The sequence below is a fragment of the Lissotriton vulgaris genome, chromosome 4_1, assembly GCF_964263255.1.
Source record: "Lissotriton vulgaris chromosome 4_1, aLisVul1.2, whole genome shotgun sequence".
Classification (NCBI taxonomy): Eukaryota; Metazoa; Chordata; class Amphibia; order Caudata; family Salamandridae; genus Lissotriton; species Lissotriton vulgaris.
The window spans coordinates 1,383,289,767-1,383,308,314 of NC_141691.1; the positions used below are offsets into that span (position 1 = coordinate 1,383,289,767).

Consider the following 18,548-nt stretch of genomic DNA (forward strand, 5'->3'; position numbering starts at 1 on the left):
GCCTTGAACTGGATCCTTTTGCCCACCGGGAGCCAGTGCCGTTTTTTCAAGGCTCCGGCCACCGAAGAGTGGCGGGGGAGGCCTACCAGCGCCCTGGCAGCCGCATTCTGGACTCTCTGTAATCTGTTGGTTTCGGCAAGGTTAGCCCCCAATAAAAGAGAGCTAGCATAGTCCAGTCTTGAAAGGATGGTCGCCTGGACAATTAACTGTCGGGAGCGGCAATCGAAGAACCTCAAAATAGGTCTGAGGTTACGTAAGATGCCGAAGCAGGTGGCAGCCACCTTTTTAGTGTGGTGAGTAAACTTCAATGCCGAGTCCACCAAGACTCCCAGATTTTTAACGCATTCCTTTGGCTTAGGAGGTTGGCCCAAGGTGTCAGGCCACCAGCTATCTCCCCAGGACGCGGTGTTTTTCCCCAGGAGCAGTATCTCTGTTTTCCCGGCGTTAAGTTGGAGGAAATTCGCCATCATCCAGTTGGTGATGTCAGTAAGTGTCTGTTTGAAGTGATGAGCCTCCAAACCACTGTTGTCATTAAGAGCCACCACCAGCTGGGTGTCGTCAGCGTAGGACACCAATGCCAGTCCGCTCCTTCTAGCCACCTCTGCAAGAGGACGGACATAGACATTGAAAAGGGTGGGGCTCAGGGATGAACCCTGCGGCACTCCCTGTCCGATGTTATGCTCCTTAGAGATGTAAGGGGGGGTGGAGACTTTGAAGGACCTGTTGGAAAGAAAGTCTCTAAACCATCCTAGGGCTGTCCCCGTGATTCCAATTTCCTCCAGTCTCATCAGAAGAACCTCGTGCGACACCGTGTCGAAGGCAGCACTGAGGTCCAACAGGACCAGTGCTGCCGTTCCGCCGGTGTCAAGAATGGTACGGAGGTCTTCTATTACACTGAGCAAGGCTGTCTCTGTGCTGTGACCAGCTCTAAACCCGTGTTGAGAGTTATCCAGGATGTTGTTGGTTAGGACGCTTTAATCGCTTTAATACCAAATGAAAGGACACCACACAAGATATATATTGAAAATATATATGTATTTATTTCTAAACAAACCCCTGAACTCTTTATGAGCACAGAAGCACAAGCGGAAAACGAGTAACTTAATAGAATAGACAAAAGTTGGCCAATTATGGATAGGACGGGGTGGCCCGTCCAACCATATATCAAAAAAGTGGTATAAGTACCATGACACGAACAATGGTAAGGCCTAGGGCCTTGGGAATCGCTGGGGCTACACTGAGCTAACAATAGTTAGGGAGCAGGAGGCCCACGGGAGGAGTGTACAGTGTCTAAAAGCACACAAGTGTAAACATTGAAGTCAATGGGTGCGTAAAAGTTATAAAGTTAAAGATTTAGGAGCCTTCCGACTGGAATAGAACTTAACCACTTGAAACTAGGACACTAGGGATGTAAACCTCTACAGGAGCACCGTTTTACTCGTGTTACCTAACCCACAGGGAGTGGGTGCATGGGTCCAAAAGTGTGTCGGGTTTCGTCGTGGAGATCTATGGAGCCTTGGAGTAAAGATGCTGCAGGCTGTCAGAAGAGAAGAGTCCGGGTGGATCCAAGGGTGGATCGAAGATGTAGAGGACCTGAAAGCAGAGGGGACAGAGTCTGGGTCACTAGCCAGTAACCAGGATGGAACCAGGACGGAACCAGGCGATGTCAGGATGCGATCGGGTGCTGATGGGAAGCTGGTCTCTGCAGCCACGTTGTCCCGGAGTCATCGACAACGACCAGGATGGAGTCACGAGCTGTCCCACGAAGGCTCTCGCTGTCAGCGGTGTTGGCTTCAAGATTGGAGGCAACAAGCCTTTGGCAAAGGCAACCCATGCAGGAATCCATGTAGGCTTCTTACTCAGACGAGCAAGGTCTGAGGGGCTGCTTCTTTTCAAGGAAGTAAGGGCCAGTCTGGAGCAACCAGACCAGCGGTGTAGTTTCACGGGATCGTCGCCAAGATGGCCACTAGCCAACTGGCAAGAGACCGGCCAGATGCGTCGAGCAGGAAAATGCAAAAGGGCCCCACGCAGAACTCGTGGAATGTGCAGGGCTGATCTTCGGTGCAGATGCTGCTCGGGGCTGGGGCTTCTCAATCCCCAATGCACAGCTTCGAGGGGACCTCGGGGGCTGCACAGTTAGCAGGTCGCATACTTTTCAAGATGGCTGGTTCCTTGTCTCACGTCACCTATACGGGTCTCAGCTATGTAGGGACTGTGGATCGGGCTGTTGGATGTCTGGGAATCCGGTTCTTGTCAGGCTCTGGGCTCTGGCTCTGGCGGCGGCAAAGCAAGTCGTTGATCGCTGGATGGTGCCTGCTTGTGCAGGGTGGTCACTCCTTGACCACAAGGGAGATTCTTCAGTCGTCTTCTTGCAAAGTAGAGTGATGAAGGTCCAGAGTTTCGTTTCAAAGTTTCAGTCAGGATAATCTAAAGTCCTAGTGACTCAGCTCCTACCTATATACTGATCTTAGGGGCTGGATTGCCTGCTAGGTCCCTCCTATGGGTGGGACCAGGGAAGGGGGCGATTACACCCCTTTCCCTTTGTCCAGTTTCGAGCCAGAGCTGGGGCAGGGAAGCCCAAGCACCGGTTTGAACTGGACTATGCATGGGACACCTTGTGTGCCCCAGGCAGTGTCTCAATCCTTCCAGCCCTCCCTGTCCCAATACACAAAGTCCTGTCTGGAGTGGTGCTAGCACATACCAAGGCAGGAAACCTATTGCCCAAGACTCCCTCGCTGGAAGGACTCCCAGCAGCAGGAGGTCAGACTTGTGTCTGTGGCAGCAGCATCCATTTTGTGATGCTGAGTCTCTGGTTAACCTTAACCGGGAATAGTAGGAACAACATGTCTTCTCCCTCTAGAAGGGTGGAATGCTACCCCTGTCGCCAGGACTGGCGAGGGGGTAGTATTCCAAATTGTATGACACCTTACTCGACATGTTTTGATAAAGCCAAACCATAGTTAGCATCTGACCGGGAGGTTCATAATGCACTTAAGAGTATATGGTATGGCAATATCCTAGAACAGCTATAAGGACATGGTTCCGAAAGCTGCAGACAGGCTCAGCTCATGCTAGAGCACCATCTCACATAAAACCAAGCACTCTGCCTCCAGGATTGTTAAGGCCTGCCATAGGAGTGAGTTACAGGTGTATATGTGTCTAGATATAAGGTTATATATAGGTATACTATATCTAAAGCAAAGGGTGATTACACCACCTTGCTCCAGCTGAGTGATCAGCCAGTTGTGTCAATTTGGGTGGTCATCTCTAAATATCCTTGAGAAGAAACGCCCGTTTGTACTTGGTAACATTACCAAGAAACAAAAAAGAAGCTATACACGAATTGAAGAACCAGCAGGAGGCCATTAGAAGGCCAGCAGATAAGGGAGGGGCAGTGGTTCTTTGGTCCAAAGACCTGTATAGAACTGAAGGGCGAAGTCACGTCTACAACCAGGATTGGTACCGCCGGATCACACAAGATCCCACAGCCCAGATACTGGAAGAAGTCACCAGACTTGTGAATGGGGCCAGAGAAACCGGGATACTCGGACCGAAGGAATCTGAATACCTTGTGAGAAACATCCACGAATTCCACATTTATATTTTCTTCCGAAAGTGCACAAAGACTCCAAAACACCGCAGGGACGCCCCATAGTTTCGGGGTGCGACTCCGTTTTTGAGCCGATCTCTCAATTCGTGGACATATTTCTCAAACCTCTTGTTGTCCAAGTTCCATCGTACCTAAGAGACACCATGGATTTCATTAACAAGGTCGAAGGCCTGAAGTTTGATTCTAATTCTCAACTGCTAGCCACCATGGACGTGTCGTCCTTGTATACACAGATACCCCAGCAAGATGGCCTAGATGTCATTGAACTATACTTGGAAAGTAGACCTCGTCCACACAGGGTCGCCACTGACCTCATTGTGTCTTTTGCATCTTTGGCTCTTAAAAAGAACTTTTTTACATTCGAGGAAGAAATGTTTCTGCAAGTGAAAGGCTCAGCGATGGGCTGTCCCTTCGCGCCAGAAATGGCAATTCTCTACATGGGCCAATATGAGGAGCGATACGTGTTCAACAACAACCCCTACAGAGATCATATTGAGCAATGGCTCAGATATATAGACGACGTGTGGTGCGTCTGAACAGGACGTCGGCCTTACTTGAAGAATTCCATATTTGGCTTAATAACAGAAGCCCTGACATAAAATTCAGCCTGAGCTATGATTCCAAATCATTACCCTTCCTGGATGTGGAGGTGTCTGCCAAGACCGACGGACTCTCGTGCTCCTTATATCAAAAGAAAACTGATAAGAATAACGCTCTACACTATAGGAGCTATCATCCCAGGTGCTTGCGGGATAATCTCCCTTACGGACAATTCCTCCGTGTGAGGCGGAACTGTTCGTCAATACAGCAGTTTGATCTCCATGGACAAGCGCTAACTGCAAAAACTGCAGGAAAGAGGATACCCACATAAGCTGTTGAAGCACTCTATCAAGAGAGCCACATGGACGCCCATGGAGCATCTCCTGGAGAAAAGATCTAGACCGGCGACCCAAAGGATTGTGTGCGTATCTACCTTCGGTCCCCACACCAACCAACTTCAAAAAACCATCAGGAGGTGTTGGCACCTAAGTGAGGAAATCCTACCAGATGTGGGGGCACCATTGTTTGCCCTAAAAAAAAACGGAGCATTGGTCAGATGATTACTTCCACACAGCCCCCTGCAAAAAGAGACACTCAAAGTACCATCTTTGGGTCTAGCCCTGTTAAGGGACACCGCAAATGTGGGACCTGTACCGTCTGCGATCTTACAATGGAGGGTTCAGTCTTCACAGACGCAACAAATTTTGGCGACACGACGAACACACTAACTGCAAAACAAAGTATACTGTGTACGCCATCCAATGTCCTTGCAAAAAGGTCTACATTGGTAAGACCACGCAGGAGGTGCGTCAAAGAATCATCCAACACCGCTCTAGAATAAACAACAAAATTCTAACAGCACCATTGGTTTCCCATTTTGTCCAACTTAAGCACTCCACTAACGATATCAGATGGACTGTGCTTGCAGTCATCCGAGGTGGCAGCGAGGACCCAGACGCACGCCTTTCTCAAAAAGAGGCGTATCTCATTTTGAAATTTGATACTTCCAATTCTGGCCTAAATGAAATGTTTGAACTTGGAAATCTAATATTTCCCGACTTCTCTGTGCTGAGCTGTTCAGGAGCCGTGCTGCTGCTATTAAGCTCCTTTCCTTCTAAATGCTGCATCTCTCTCTTTTTTGCAAATCAAACTCACTTCATTTTCATATTCACGCAACTTTTGATTGTCTATCATGCTGAGTTATAGACTGTAAACTGTAATCTATGTTGGTGTCAGGCCATTTCGAGCTGTCAACTAGGATCAGTGATGATGTCAAGCTTCTTTCTATAGCTTCTTACAGACTGTAAACTAGAATCTATGTTGATGTCAGGCTATTTTCAGTTGTTAACCATGATCAGTGATGATGTCAACTTGCTTGCTAGTAAAACAACATGTATTAGGCATTTATGATCTTGTCCTATTTATATGTGTTAAGGTTGCGCCCCTAAATAATATACCGTGGCATAGGTAGGCTTTTCCTAAGTGGTTGGGTTTAGAGACACTAATCGACCCGTGCGCATAAATGTGGCGCTTGTTTTCCTAACATTCACAGTGGCGGGGGCAGATAGTCACGGGCATTGAAGATGTCTGATTGCCGTATACTAACATCGCGCCCTCAGTCACTGATAATGTAAATAGACATCCCGTGAACAAAATACTTTTTATTCCGCCTCACGGAACTACGAGTACCAGCATTCTTAGAACCGGTAATGAGTCCTTCCTTGCTTTCAATATTTCCGCTCAGGTTGTATTTTAGAAGTACCTGAGCGGGCCTGCGCCAGGTACACCCCTTAAGTCTGCGGTCTTGAAAAGGATTGATTCCGCCGATTGTAAGTAAGGGGGTCCCCCGCGACTCCCAATTGATCTTGAATTCTATCCCTCACGTCCCGTATGACAGCATTAAAACGTGCACTCTCCCCTGCCTTTGTATTACAACAGCCACACGCGGCTGAGTTACACCCGCCACTTGTCCCGGACCCGCCCCGGGTGAAGCCGCCTTTCTGTCATTGCAATGGCGTGCAGGTACGAGACGTGTCTGTACCCTTTTACACCTACTCGCGGTAATTTATTTGAGTGCCGCATTTGTACGCACTACAGTGATCCCTTCATTCGTCTCTTTCAATCAGTGTCACGAAGAATGTGAAGCCAACCCTCCATCTGAATGTGTACCGCGGCGCGGACGATTCGTTTTCCTTGACACTCCAGTAACCCACTTCAGGTATTTTACGGGGCTCATCATCCCCCCCTATCTGCCTTGTGTGCTTGTGTTTTAACAGCAGCCTAATGCGCCTCAGTCCTGATTGCTACTTGATTTATTTTTTCAGATAAACTCTTGATTCGCAATTCATTTACACCCGTGCAGCCTCTGTGCTTGCCATGCAGGTACATTCTTTTCAGTTTTTCTGTGAATAGACAGAGAGGCCCTTACAGTGTGACATTAGTAGTGTGACACCATCCTTGTTTGTTTATTTTTTACAGTGAAGCTCAGAATCCAGTCTCTGTCCTGAGGAGAACTGATAATAACTACGGTTCGAAACGCATTGACCCCCAGCCTGTGACAAGAAAGAAGGGTGCAGCTAGGGATCAAATAATTCCACTGTTGTGGGCCCTTGTTTGCAATCTTATTATTAAATACTCTTATCACAGGTGTTGTGAGATAGGCAGGTAGTCCTATTCCATCTCTAGTTCCGCCTGTCCACTGTTTTTTTAGTTAAAGGACTGGTTTTTCCCTTAACGTTTTGTGTAAATGTGTTATGATCGCAATTGATTTGGAATATATTTGTGTATCAAGTCTTATTTTGGTGTCATGTAATTTTGAGCATTCTTTGTAAATGTTTCTACACCTGTATATACCGTGCACACACTTGTATGTTTTTGACTTTACTGTTTTGACAGTGTCTTTCTTTGAAGACATCTTTGAATGAATTAATGAAACTTGACTATAAATGAAAATAAATGTCTTGTTAAACAAAAGTTCTGGTTCACGCAGCATACATGGGCTGTGTGGGTCGTAATTCTTTTTCAAACTATCCTGACTAGCCATCTTGTTCTGTTTTGCAATTGTTGAGGTCCAGGCAGGTCAGTTGTAGGATCCAATACCTTCTTTGTGTACAATTTGGGTGGCCAGCCAGGGGTGGCATAATACATGCTGCGGCCCCTGGTAGGCCTTGGATGCACCTATGCCCTAGGTACCTATAGTACACTGTACCTAGGGTACATGGAGTCCATTTTAAAGAGAGAGCAGATAGTTGCCCTGGGATCCTGCTAATCAGGGCCCCAGGCTAAGTCGAAAACCAGCTAAACACTAGGCAAAAGATCTGGGGTAACCATAGTCAGTTATCCACCTTCCTACAGAGCCGGTTCGTGGAAATAAAAGTCTCCATACGACGTTGAGAGCGGCGCCTAGCGGTGCTGCTTCGGCGCCGGAACCGAATCGAGGGCAGGATCGGGGACGGCGTCGCCCGTAGGCGACACTCTAGGGGGCGGCGTCGGTGAGGTTGTGAGATCGACCGGCGACAACCCGGATCCGGAAGCGGATCCAGTGGGGGCCTGAGGCGCCGGGACCGAAGTCGCCAGCGTCGTCAGGGCCGAAGCACCCGGCGGCGTCGTAGCCGAAGCACCCGACCCGCTAGGCCCCCCCATCCGGAACAGCTGGGCCCGAAGGCGCCACGGAGCCCGGGGGAGGAGGGAGAGACCTCATGGCCATAAGGTACCGCTCAACTTCCTCAGGCGTCGCATCGTGCCCGGGGACCGGAAGGTGTGGGGCAGGCTGCGGCGCCCGCAACTCCGTCGGAGCAGCGTGGGTGGTGTCACCCGAACCCCCAGCCACGTCGCGCGAGCGTCGGGGTGGGTCGGAAGAGCGATGGCGCCTTTCCGACCTCTCATGCCTCTTCCCTGAGGATCTTGATCCCGAAGACCGATGCCGACTCTCGGATGTACGAGGGCTCAGACCCAGCGACCGGTCCCTTGACCTCCTGTGGGACCGGGACCTTGAACGGCGTGGGCCGACTGCCGGATCTTAAGTCGCTTGCGGGACCGCTCCCGCCTAGCCTTAGACGTCAGGGCCCGGCAGTCGGAGCAGGTTCGGTCATCGTGGTCGAGGCCTAGACACTGAAGGCACCGTCAATGGGGGTCGGTAACCGACATCATTCGGTTGCACTTGGAGCAGGGTTTGAACCCGGGCATCCCTACCGGCACCCTAAGAGTCGAACGACTCGAGAAAAACCAGATCAAAAGATCAAAAAAGTTTAGGCAAAAAGTGACTAAGGGGTAGAGCTTCTCCGGATCTGAAAAGAAGAACTGACGTCAGCGCGCGAGGGCGGCATCTAAGTACTCCAGCGACGTCATTCCGGCGCTAATGACGCCGACGACTGACGCGGAGCCGCGGACGACGCCTACCGACGCGCAGGGGTATTGCTACGCAAAAGTTTCCGGATCCAGTCTGACGCCTGAGGATATTCTAAGGTAAGGAATCTATCACTAACGTCTCTCTTTCAGATTTCAACTTTCTGTGGATTTGTGTTCCTTGAGAAAAGTTTGCAGCAAACACATCTATCGCGCCACACAGTTTATTGAGGGAGAATGGAGGCATTCAGGGACTCATTCTTAGGCACACCTGCAGACTACTACTTCACTTGGAGAGTTGAAAACTTTTTGGAGCCTTACACATGGCACAAGCCAAACCCAGCTTCACACGTGTCATGAGCAGAGATTGTTTTTTGATTCTGCAACATACGTTGTACTTTCATGATTACTCTGTAGCATCAGTACGGAACAATCCAGATCTTGACAGCTTGTTCTAAGTTCGGCTTTCAAGGAAAATTTCTCTGTCAAGTTTCCTGGGATTTATACTCCAGGAACGAATATAGCAATGACAAGTCTTTGATCCTTTAAAAGGGTTAGCTGCTCTTCAGGCAATGTATACTTAAGCAAGAGAACTCGGTACAAAATCAATCTATATGATGTGTGGAAGTTCAGCTGAGTATGAATAAAACATGAGATATAATAAGCTGCACTGTCTCTCATCTATGTTCCAAACACAACTAGATGATGGACTGAGTGCTGGAACTTTTCATCCACTCACCCCCAGACAAGAGATCTGGGTTGAATCCATCATTCTTTTGCTCACTAATGCCACCCAGCCAAATGCAAATTAGTCTTGAGCCAGCTCCTCATGGGAACAGTCCAGCCAGAACTAGCAGGCCAGGTCCTCCTTGGACCGATACTAAGCATCCTGGGACCGGTTTTGACGTATCACTCCTATTCAGCGAGGCCCAGCGAGCAAGGGACCCGCGTCTGGGCACACCCAGGCCACTCAGGCTGAACACAGACTGCAGACTTGCCCTTCCATGCTCCAGAAAATCCCATATAGAGCTGATAATCTGTGCGATGGACGTTTGAACGGTTGATGCAAAACCTCAGCACTCGCATATGGTCAAAGCAGTTAAGTCTCTCTTCCACATTCATGGCGGTGAGGCACAGAAAAAATATAGCGATCAACTGGCCAACATGGAAGGGAGACACAACCTTCAGGAGGAAGTTAAATCCGGTCCTTAATACTAAATTGCCAAGATAAAATGTGAGGTGGAGCAGCTGCAATGACAGCACCTGCAGTTCACTCACATGGCGTTCAGACATAATTCTAAGCAATGAGGTAGATTATTTTCAGTGTTAAGATGTTGAAGGAAAAGTTTTGCACAGGCTCGGAGTGCATGAACATGAGAAAAGTACATAACAAGTTCAGGTCCCAATGAGGCATAACAAAGAATGCATCGCAACCTGTGACTTAAAGATGGTTTGTAATGTAAGCACAGAAAGGCCTAAAGGGTTCGAAAAATAACCTGTCACAATGCAGACCATAAGACCTTAGTGGGCTAATGAAAGAACAAATAAAAGAACATTACAAGTTTGGCTTGTAAGGGGCTGGTGTTATGTGCACCACCTGGATTGACAGAGCTTCAAAAGGATGATGCGGAGATCGCTATCCACCTCTCCCAGATGAAAACTTCACCCCAACCCAGCAGCGATGCACCTGTCACCACTGTGAACTCTGGTGGTGAAAGGAGAGTGGCAAGACACAGGTCAGGTTAGCATCTGAAAGGCACCATTGCAAATCATGTGCCATCTCGTTCGAGACCTTAATGGAGTAAAAAAAGTTAGCCCTCATGTTGGGCCTACTGTTGACTTGAGGGTTCACTGCAGGGTCTACAAGTGCTATGCCACCTGGTGTTGGGAATAAGAAGGTTATAAGAGGCCAGGAGATTAAGAAGCCTTAGATCCATCTTCACAGAATCCAAGTACCGAACCCAAAACAGCCAATAGGGATGACATCCTGGACTGGTTGAGGTGGAGATAAGGCCTTGAATGTCTGTGTCTAAAATTGTCCTAAGAACTGAATCCTCTGCCTGGGGCTCCGGTGGGACTTTGGACGGTTAATGGTTAAACCCAACAACATCAGTAATTCAACTGTCGTCCGGAGGAGGTCTATGACTTACCTGTGAAATGCCTACTTTCAGCAGTCAGTTGTGGAGTCATGGAAATATGCATACTCCAAATCTTTGAAGATCACCGCCGCCATCACGTTTGTGAACACAGGAGGTGTAAAAAGGAAGCACACTAAACTGAAAGTGTTCTTGGACTAGCTTGAACTACAGGTAACATCAGTGGGACTGCAGGATAAGTATGTGAAAATGTGTCCTCCATGTCCAAGAATACCATCCAGTCTCCTGTATCCTTAGCAAACAAGATCTGAGCCAGAGTGAGCATTTTGAACGTATCCATCCTCAGAAAGAAGTGCAGGGGACAGAGGTACAAAATAGGCCTGCAATCTCCTACTTTGGCACAGGGAGCCTTTTTCATCCTTCTCAGAGTCGGGTACCCATTCAATGGCACCCTTGGACAATACATAGTTGATCTCCTGCATCAGGATTGCGGGGTGCTTCTCTGAAAGTTGCTCTGGAGCGGAAGGAAGGTGGATGGGGAGGTCATGAAGAGCAAGGACTGGCCCGTTTGAACACTTTTTAAGACCCACCTGATAATTCTCCAGCCAGGAAGGAAATGCTCTATCCTTCCTTCTAACAGCCACACATGAGCTTGAGATAGCAAACTAAAGTGGCTTGGGGGCCTCTGCAGCAACCTCAACTAGGGGTGCCTGGCATGATCTAAGGGTGCCAGAGAGCTATTGCTGGGGAGAAACACACTGATCATAGGTAAAAACAGGATGGCTGTTCACCAAACAGGCACATAGTATCTGCATGGGTCAGGTACTGCACACTGCTTGGTGCATCATATATCACTTGAACACAAAATTGGAATCTTTTGAAGCATAACCTGCAAGGCAGTATGAAGAGAAATTACTGAAAGGGAAATAGACAAAACTGGAACAGCTCCTGAGTTCAGGTGTATGAATGAGGAGGCTTGGGCACAGCTGGGCCACTAGTTGGTATAGTATCTGCTGTGTTGGACTAAGAAATAGGTCATAGAAGTACAAATACTTTAATGTACAGAAACATAAGAGAGAATAACTTGCAAACATTAGCAAATTTACCTTCTTCAACTTTTCTTGCCTTTTCAAGAAGCAATGTTTTTTCTTTTGTTAGTGTTTGAACATCTTTGGTTAACATACTAGTAGTTTCCTCCAGCTAAATATGGGCAAAGAAAAACAACAGCTTCACTGAACTGAATATATACTCTGTATCATGTGCCAACTTGCAATAATAAGCTATTTAAAAAAAATGAGCATTATTAATATATTTAAATTTAAAAAATATATATACTTACAATAAACAACTGCCAATGCTATTGAATCAAGGGCCACCTTATTTCTTCACCTTTTCAGTCTAACCTTTATATATATGTTGATGAATCAGTAAGAGAGGAAGAACCTACTTTCCCTAGCAATACATGTCAAGATCATGTTTTTAATGGACAGGTGTTGATGGAGCAGAGAAAACTTTGAAAATATCCATGTACTATATTGATGCTTATGCTCGCAACACCTGGGGCACTGCTGAAGAGAGACAACACCTATAACAATGCAACAAAATGTACAACACTAGAAACTGCATGAAGAACCACCCAATTTCTAGCCAATGCCACAAAATTCCTGGAAAAACTACTAGATATTGCTTTAAGTCCAGAACTAGAAGCCACTTACAATCTCTTTCAAATACACTTAAAATTAGGGGCCACATTACAGACAGTGCCCTGTAGGAGCAACAGTAATGTGCACCAGATTTCTGTGCCCGGAGGGCACTGTTGTTTCACAGGAAAGGCCGCGGATGACTGTGCTAACCCTTCTGTAATACTGATATATCTGGCGCACAAATAGAGCTGGTGATACCTTAAAAGGGTGTTCCCTCATTTGTTCCCTAATTTTCAATAGCAAAGAGTATTTTGTTTTGTAGGAGAAATGAAGTGACGCTATGAGAATCACTAGTATGAGAATTGTAATGTCAATGATAATTAGATTCTGTTAAACCGGCTATATCAACCCTGTGAACTATTTGACCTGGTCAAAATGGTGGTGAAGGAATTGTTTTTTGTAGTCCAGTAACACTAACATATTTTAAGAGTTTCATTCCTGCTCTTGAACGATAAATGCTGCTAGATCATCACTCTTCTTTTCAGTGTTTGCTTAGAGAAATATTTATATGTCTGGTGTGAATGCTAATGAGATCAATACAGGGCCGCAGTTTATCGGATGATTACACTGACTTTACATTATGGGGTTGCTGATGTGGCGGATAATGCACTTCTTACGGTCATTTTCTACTTCACAATTTCACATCCACGGTGTAACAGCTCTAGTCTGCACTTACTATGCGTTTTGCAGGCATACATTCCTTTAGGATTTCAATAACATACAAGCAAGACACATTGACTGTCATTGCTTGCTATTTAAACCAGCTTTGCTGACAGACCCCTTAAAGGAGTTACTGGTCTGTATATTGCCAAACGGAAGACTTCTGCAGCTCTTGGCTGTGTAACTGCTTTTCCAGATATTCAGACATTGCCGATCCAGATGTTTTTTTAAAGTGGAAATTCAATGGTATCTGAAAGAAAAAGTTACTTACCATCTGTAATGCCTTATCTGGTAGAGATAATATCTGGCTGCTGATTCCTTTTCTTTTAATTTCCCCAGACTTCAGACTTGATACAGAAGATCTTTCGTGAGCAGTACCCCTGTGTGCCTGTAGGTGGCTTCGATCGGCCCCGCGTGCATCGTCAGAAGTGATGATGTGGTACTTATAAAGGCACCACCCAGGCATGCTGACATCAGTTACTTTTCACAACTTTCCAAGCCAGAAGCACAGATCTATAAAGATCACTAGTGTGTAAAACTAGAACCCTGAAAACGGTGAGCCCTGTTCCTAGAAATCTGTTCACAGAGCAGGGAGAAAGGGTGAATCGGTAAGGAATCTGCAGCTAGATATAGTCTCTACCAGATAAGGCATTACTGAAGATAAGTGCATAGCAGATTTTGATGCAGAGCTCGAACCGTCAGGAGATGGTCCGCTTCTGCACCCCACGACCTTTCTTTTTTTTAAACATTTTATTTTTCAGAACCAGATAAAACAGGTACAAACAAAATAAAAGTAGTCGAAATACGATAATATTGTACAATAAACAATTACTTCCATGTTTGATTTGTTTTCATTCTCATATTGAGAGGGAGAGTGAAATAAAAATGAAGAAAACAATAAAAAAAAAGAAAAAATGAAAAGGAAAAGGACAAAGAATAGACATATAAAAAGACATATAGAGTAAGTCATTATCATACTATCACACTGTGCTAAGCCTCCTCCTCCAATTAGTGATGGGTTGCCAGATCGCCATACCACGCATAGCAGATCTTAGCCCTCTGGTGGCATAGATGGCACTTTCCTGATTGAAGACCCCGAGAAGACGTGCTAACCACATTTGAAAACTCGGTGGATCTGAGTCTTTCCACTGTGCTGCTAGTATTACCCTGAGGACTGCCGAGCTTATAAAAAGCATGTCCTCTTCTTCCCTGCTCAGGTTTAGAGTATTATCAGTGCCTAGCAGATATAGAATAGGGGAGTCGGGTATTTTATGGCCAAACACTTCCTCCCAGAAATCACAGATAATTTTTTTAATAAGCGTTAATTGGTCGCATTCACAGAACATGAGAATAAGCGTCGCAGGGCCTTTAAGACATCTGGGGCAGTGATCGTTCTCTCTTTTGCTCCAGGCATATAATTTGGCTGGAGTATAGTATAGATTATAGATAGTTTTATAGGTCTGGGCTTTTAAGCTACCTGACATAAGTTGTCGTGATGATAGGCAGAGACTCATGTCAATATCTACATTTGGATTGTCAAGTCTGTCTGCCCACACAATTTCTGTATGTTCTAGATCATCTTGTATCTTATCCAGTAGCTGACCATAGATTGTACCTATTCTTGATGTTCTTTTAGCGATGGTATTGATAATTTCAATTTTCTCCGAGTTAATATTAGGGTTCTTATGTTTGAGCATAGTATGAATCTGCAAATATTTAAAGTAGTGCCCATTTGGAAGATTACATTTTTGTTGTAGATCTGTAAAGGTATAAGCCTCATTCGCACCCAGAAGGTCGCCAACTGAGGTAATTCCTACAGAATACCATTTCTTTGCGATAACATCGCTCCCTAGTTCGGGAAGAAGGTTAGAATGCCATAGGGAAGAATACCTATTAAGCTTTGGGATGTGCATATACTTCGTAATCCTTAACCAGATTGTCCAGGCACTCGTGATAACTTTGAATTTATTTTTCTTATAATAGCTTCTCTCTACTTGTCTCAGAAAAAGACCTTTAGCTTTTTCCCCTAGGGATAGCTCGTATATAGATGGAATAGGTGCATCCTCCATAGTCTCTGAGCTAGGATTCTCATAAAGAAGGGGGGCCATCTGTTGGAGAAATGAAGCCCAGAGATATAGCAGAATGTTTGGAACTGCTAGTCCACCTTTGTTCTGTGGTAGTGACAAAAGCTTCAAGGATCTTCTGGTTTTGCCCTGTTGCCATATAAATTTGGACATAAGAGAGTCTAGAATTTTGAGGACCTTTTCTTCAGGCATCAATGGAATAGCCCGAAAAAGATAAAGCACCCTTGGCAAGATATTCATTTTTAAAAAGTTTCCTCTACCAATTATTGACAGCTGTAAACTATTAACCCGATCTAGGTCTTTCTTTACAGTGTTTAGTAATGGCTCATAATTGAGTTGAGAGATTCGTGGAACATCGGGGCTTATGCTAACACCTAGGTATGTAGCATTATTAGTTTTCCCGTGATCATTACAAATAATGTTATCCGTACATAGGATGATTGTTTTTTCTTTATTCAGAGAATATCCAGAGCAGCGTCCATAGGCTTGCGTTACTGCCTCTATTTCTGATATTGCCACAGAAGGATTAGGCGTTAGTACCGCAATATCATCGGCATAGGCCAATACTTTGGTTTCAAATTTGTTAACAACTATAGGTGTGATTAGTGGGTTCTCTAAAAGTTTCAAAATTAAAGGGTTTATATACAGGACAAATAATATTGGAGAACATGGACAGCCTTGGCGTGTGCCTCTGGATACTCTATACTTGATTCAGAGCCCATTATTTGTAATTTTGCTATTGGTTTAGAATACATAGCCATTATAGACTTGACAAATTTGGGGCCGAAATTATACTGCGTCAGGGCAGCCCATAAAAAATTCCAGGACACCCGGTCAAAGGCCTTCTCGGCATCCAGAAGGATCATCGACATCTGGCCTCCTGTTGCAGACATTACATCAAACAAGGAGATTGCTCTCCGAGTATGGTCGGTTGTACCTTTGCCGGGAATAAACCCGTGCTGCCATGAGGAGACCAGATGTTCGACGACCCGTCCGAGCCGGATGGCCATTATTTTAGCGTATAATTTGGAGTCATAATTGATTAGGGAAATTGGCCGATATGATGATAATTGATCCTGAGATTTGCCCTTTTTTGGAAAGATAATTATATTTGTTTCTCTCCATGAGGTGGGTGGGATACCAGTCCATTGGATCCCTAAAAATAGATCATATAATAGTGGGCCCAGGGTATGACTGAGAATTTTATATAGTTCCAGATGTATTTTATCGGGGCCTGCCGCCTTCCCAGAAGCCAGTGAAGACAAAGCAAGCTGGACTTCTATAAGGGTAATTTCTTTCTCAAGCTCTTCTCTGGTATTATCATCAAAATTCTTGTTTACCTCTGGTTGCTCAAGAAGATCTTTCAAGAACAAGTCTGCGTCTGCCCTGCTGGTTCTGTTATCATCCTGGTAGAGGGTCTGATAGTATTGTTGAAATGCCCCAATTATTTCTGGTGTTTGTGTGAACGTCTGCCCTTGTGATTGTATCTTTGTGATGGCATTATGGGACATTTGCTGGCGTGTATGTAGTGCGAGATGTTTGCCAACTTTCTCCCCGTTCTCGTACACTTCTTTCCGGTGTGCTTTATATGTCTCAGCAGCTTTCTGAGTCAGGCCAGAGTTAAGCTCGGTTTTTAACACTAGCAGACGGTGCATAGCTAGTTTCCCATTTTCACCTTGAGCTATTTGTGCCATGTGCTCTTCCTCGGCTCTGGTCAGATCAGCCAATTGTTGATGATATCCCATATTGTTTTGCTTCCGTATTCTAGCTTGATAGCTCGTAGTTTCGCCTCTTAGAGCCGCTTTAAAGCTATCCCATACAACAACCCTAGAGGCACTATATCTGTTTATATCAAAAAACTCTCGGGCCCAGCTAGTAATGTGAGTAATATAATCTTTGTTGGCTAACAGCTTCCTATCAAATGTCCAGATTCTGCGTTCCCTCTTAATGGATCTAAGTTTAATAGTGAGAGTTAGAGCATTATGGTCCGAGATAACTTTAGATTCCTTTGAAATTGTAGCATTGTCAGCCAAATCACTAGTAGCAAATAGATAGTCAATCCTGACATATTTGCTATGGGGGAAAGAATAATAAGTGTAGCCAGGGTCCGGATAGTTTTTTAGGTCCCATACATCGCTTAACCCAAAGCTATCACAAAGTCTACTTTGAGCTTTAAAGACTCGTGGCTTACGGCCAATATAGTGAGGGTGTATATGACTACTGAATCGAGGGCATAATGTTATGTTTAGATCGCCACATAATATAAGTGGGCCCTGTATAGGTGCTAGCTTGAGCTCAAGTGTCTCAAATATAGTCGGATCATCCTGATTAGATCCGTAAATAGAGCAGATATTGATACCAATGCCCAGTTTGATAATTACCCATCTGCCACGAGTGTCTACTATTTTATGGGTGGCCTGTCCCAGAAAAGTTTTAGCAAGCACCGCTACCCCCCTAATATCGGAGGATTGTGTGGTACATGCTAATAAATTATATCCTCTGATTTTGAGAAGGTGTCTTTTCAGCCAAGGCAGGTGTGTCTCTTGAAGGCAGATGATATCTGCTGGGTTTCGGTAAATTATCTCTCCCAGCCGTTGGCGTTTATCACTATCTAAGAGTCCTGAAACATTCCAAGTTCGTATAGTTAACTTCCCCATGGTCCTATGTTTAGCGAGCCATAATCTGCCAATGCCCTCAGCTCATATTGATAGTGTGTTTGATCTGACTTGGTTTTGATTGCCCTATTCCGTGAGAGTAATATTGATTGAAAATAAAAAGTAAGACTTGGATTGACTCTGGTTCTGTTTTTTAAATTTCTTTTAAATGCTCCCCCCCTCCCCCACTTTCCCCCCCCCAGCCTCCCCTCCCCTCCCCATATCCCCCCCTCTCCCTGCGAGACGTCCTGGGTCATAGGGCGCCCAGGTGTGGCCGTCGGCAGGGACTGAACGTCCCAGCACGCATGCACCGTGGCCTGATCAAAAATATATAAATTTTGGGTACATAAAATACATATAAGTTACTTCACTTTGTTGTCTTCCTAACCCATATTTTTACAAAATTGAGATGCTCTCCTTCTTTATCTTGGTCCTATCTTTTTGTTTATTTTTATTTATTTATTTCTTTCCCCAATGAGCTGCTGGTGTGTAATCCGCTGGCGTATATGTTCAATAAAGTGTAATGCTTTAATGGTTAAGACCGTTACAGAATGCCTTTTGGTTATTTTCCAATGCTCTGCTTGCTTTTCTCAGTATTTTCTTTTAGATAGGCTTCAGCCTGGATCTCACTTGTGAAAATTTTAGTTGTTCCTTTGTAGATGATTTTCAGACGCGCCGGGTTTTGTAGGTATACTGTTGCTCCAGTTTGTTCAAATGGGGCGAATAGTTGTCTCATTCGCCATCTGCGTTCTACTGTCGCGTGAGCGAAGTCGGGGCCCACAAAGAAAGTAAAACCCTTGAATTCTGTTTTATTTGACGGTCTGGCAATATCACGACCTTTCTTCGCACCAACATAC

General features: G+C 45.4%; 1 protein-coding gene across 1 annotated transcript in view; it reads right to left on the reverse strand.

The window, feature by feature from the left end:
* Nucleotides 1-18,548, reverse strand: part of ROCK1 (Rho associated coiled-coil containing protein kinase 1) — a 2,273,505-nt gene that overhangs the window by 526,689 nt on the left and 1,728,268 nt on the right. The window contains exon 24 of the mRNA XM_086965620.1: nucleotides 11,697-11,790. Coding sequence (XP_086821746.1) covers nucleotides 11,697-11,790 — 94 coding nt within the window. The remainder of the gene's footprint in view (nucleotides 1-11,696; nucleotides 11,791-18,548) is intronic.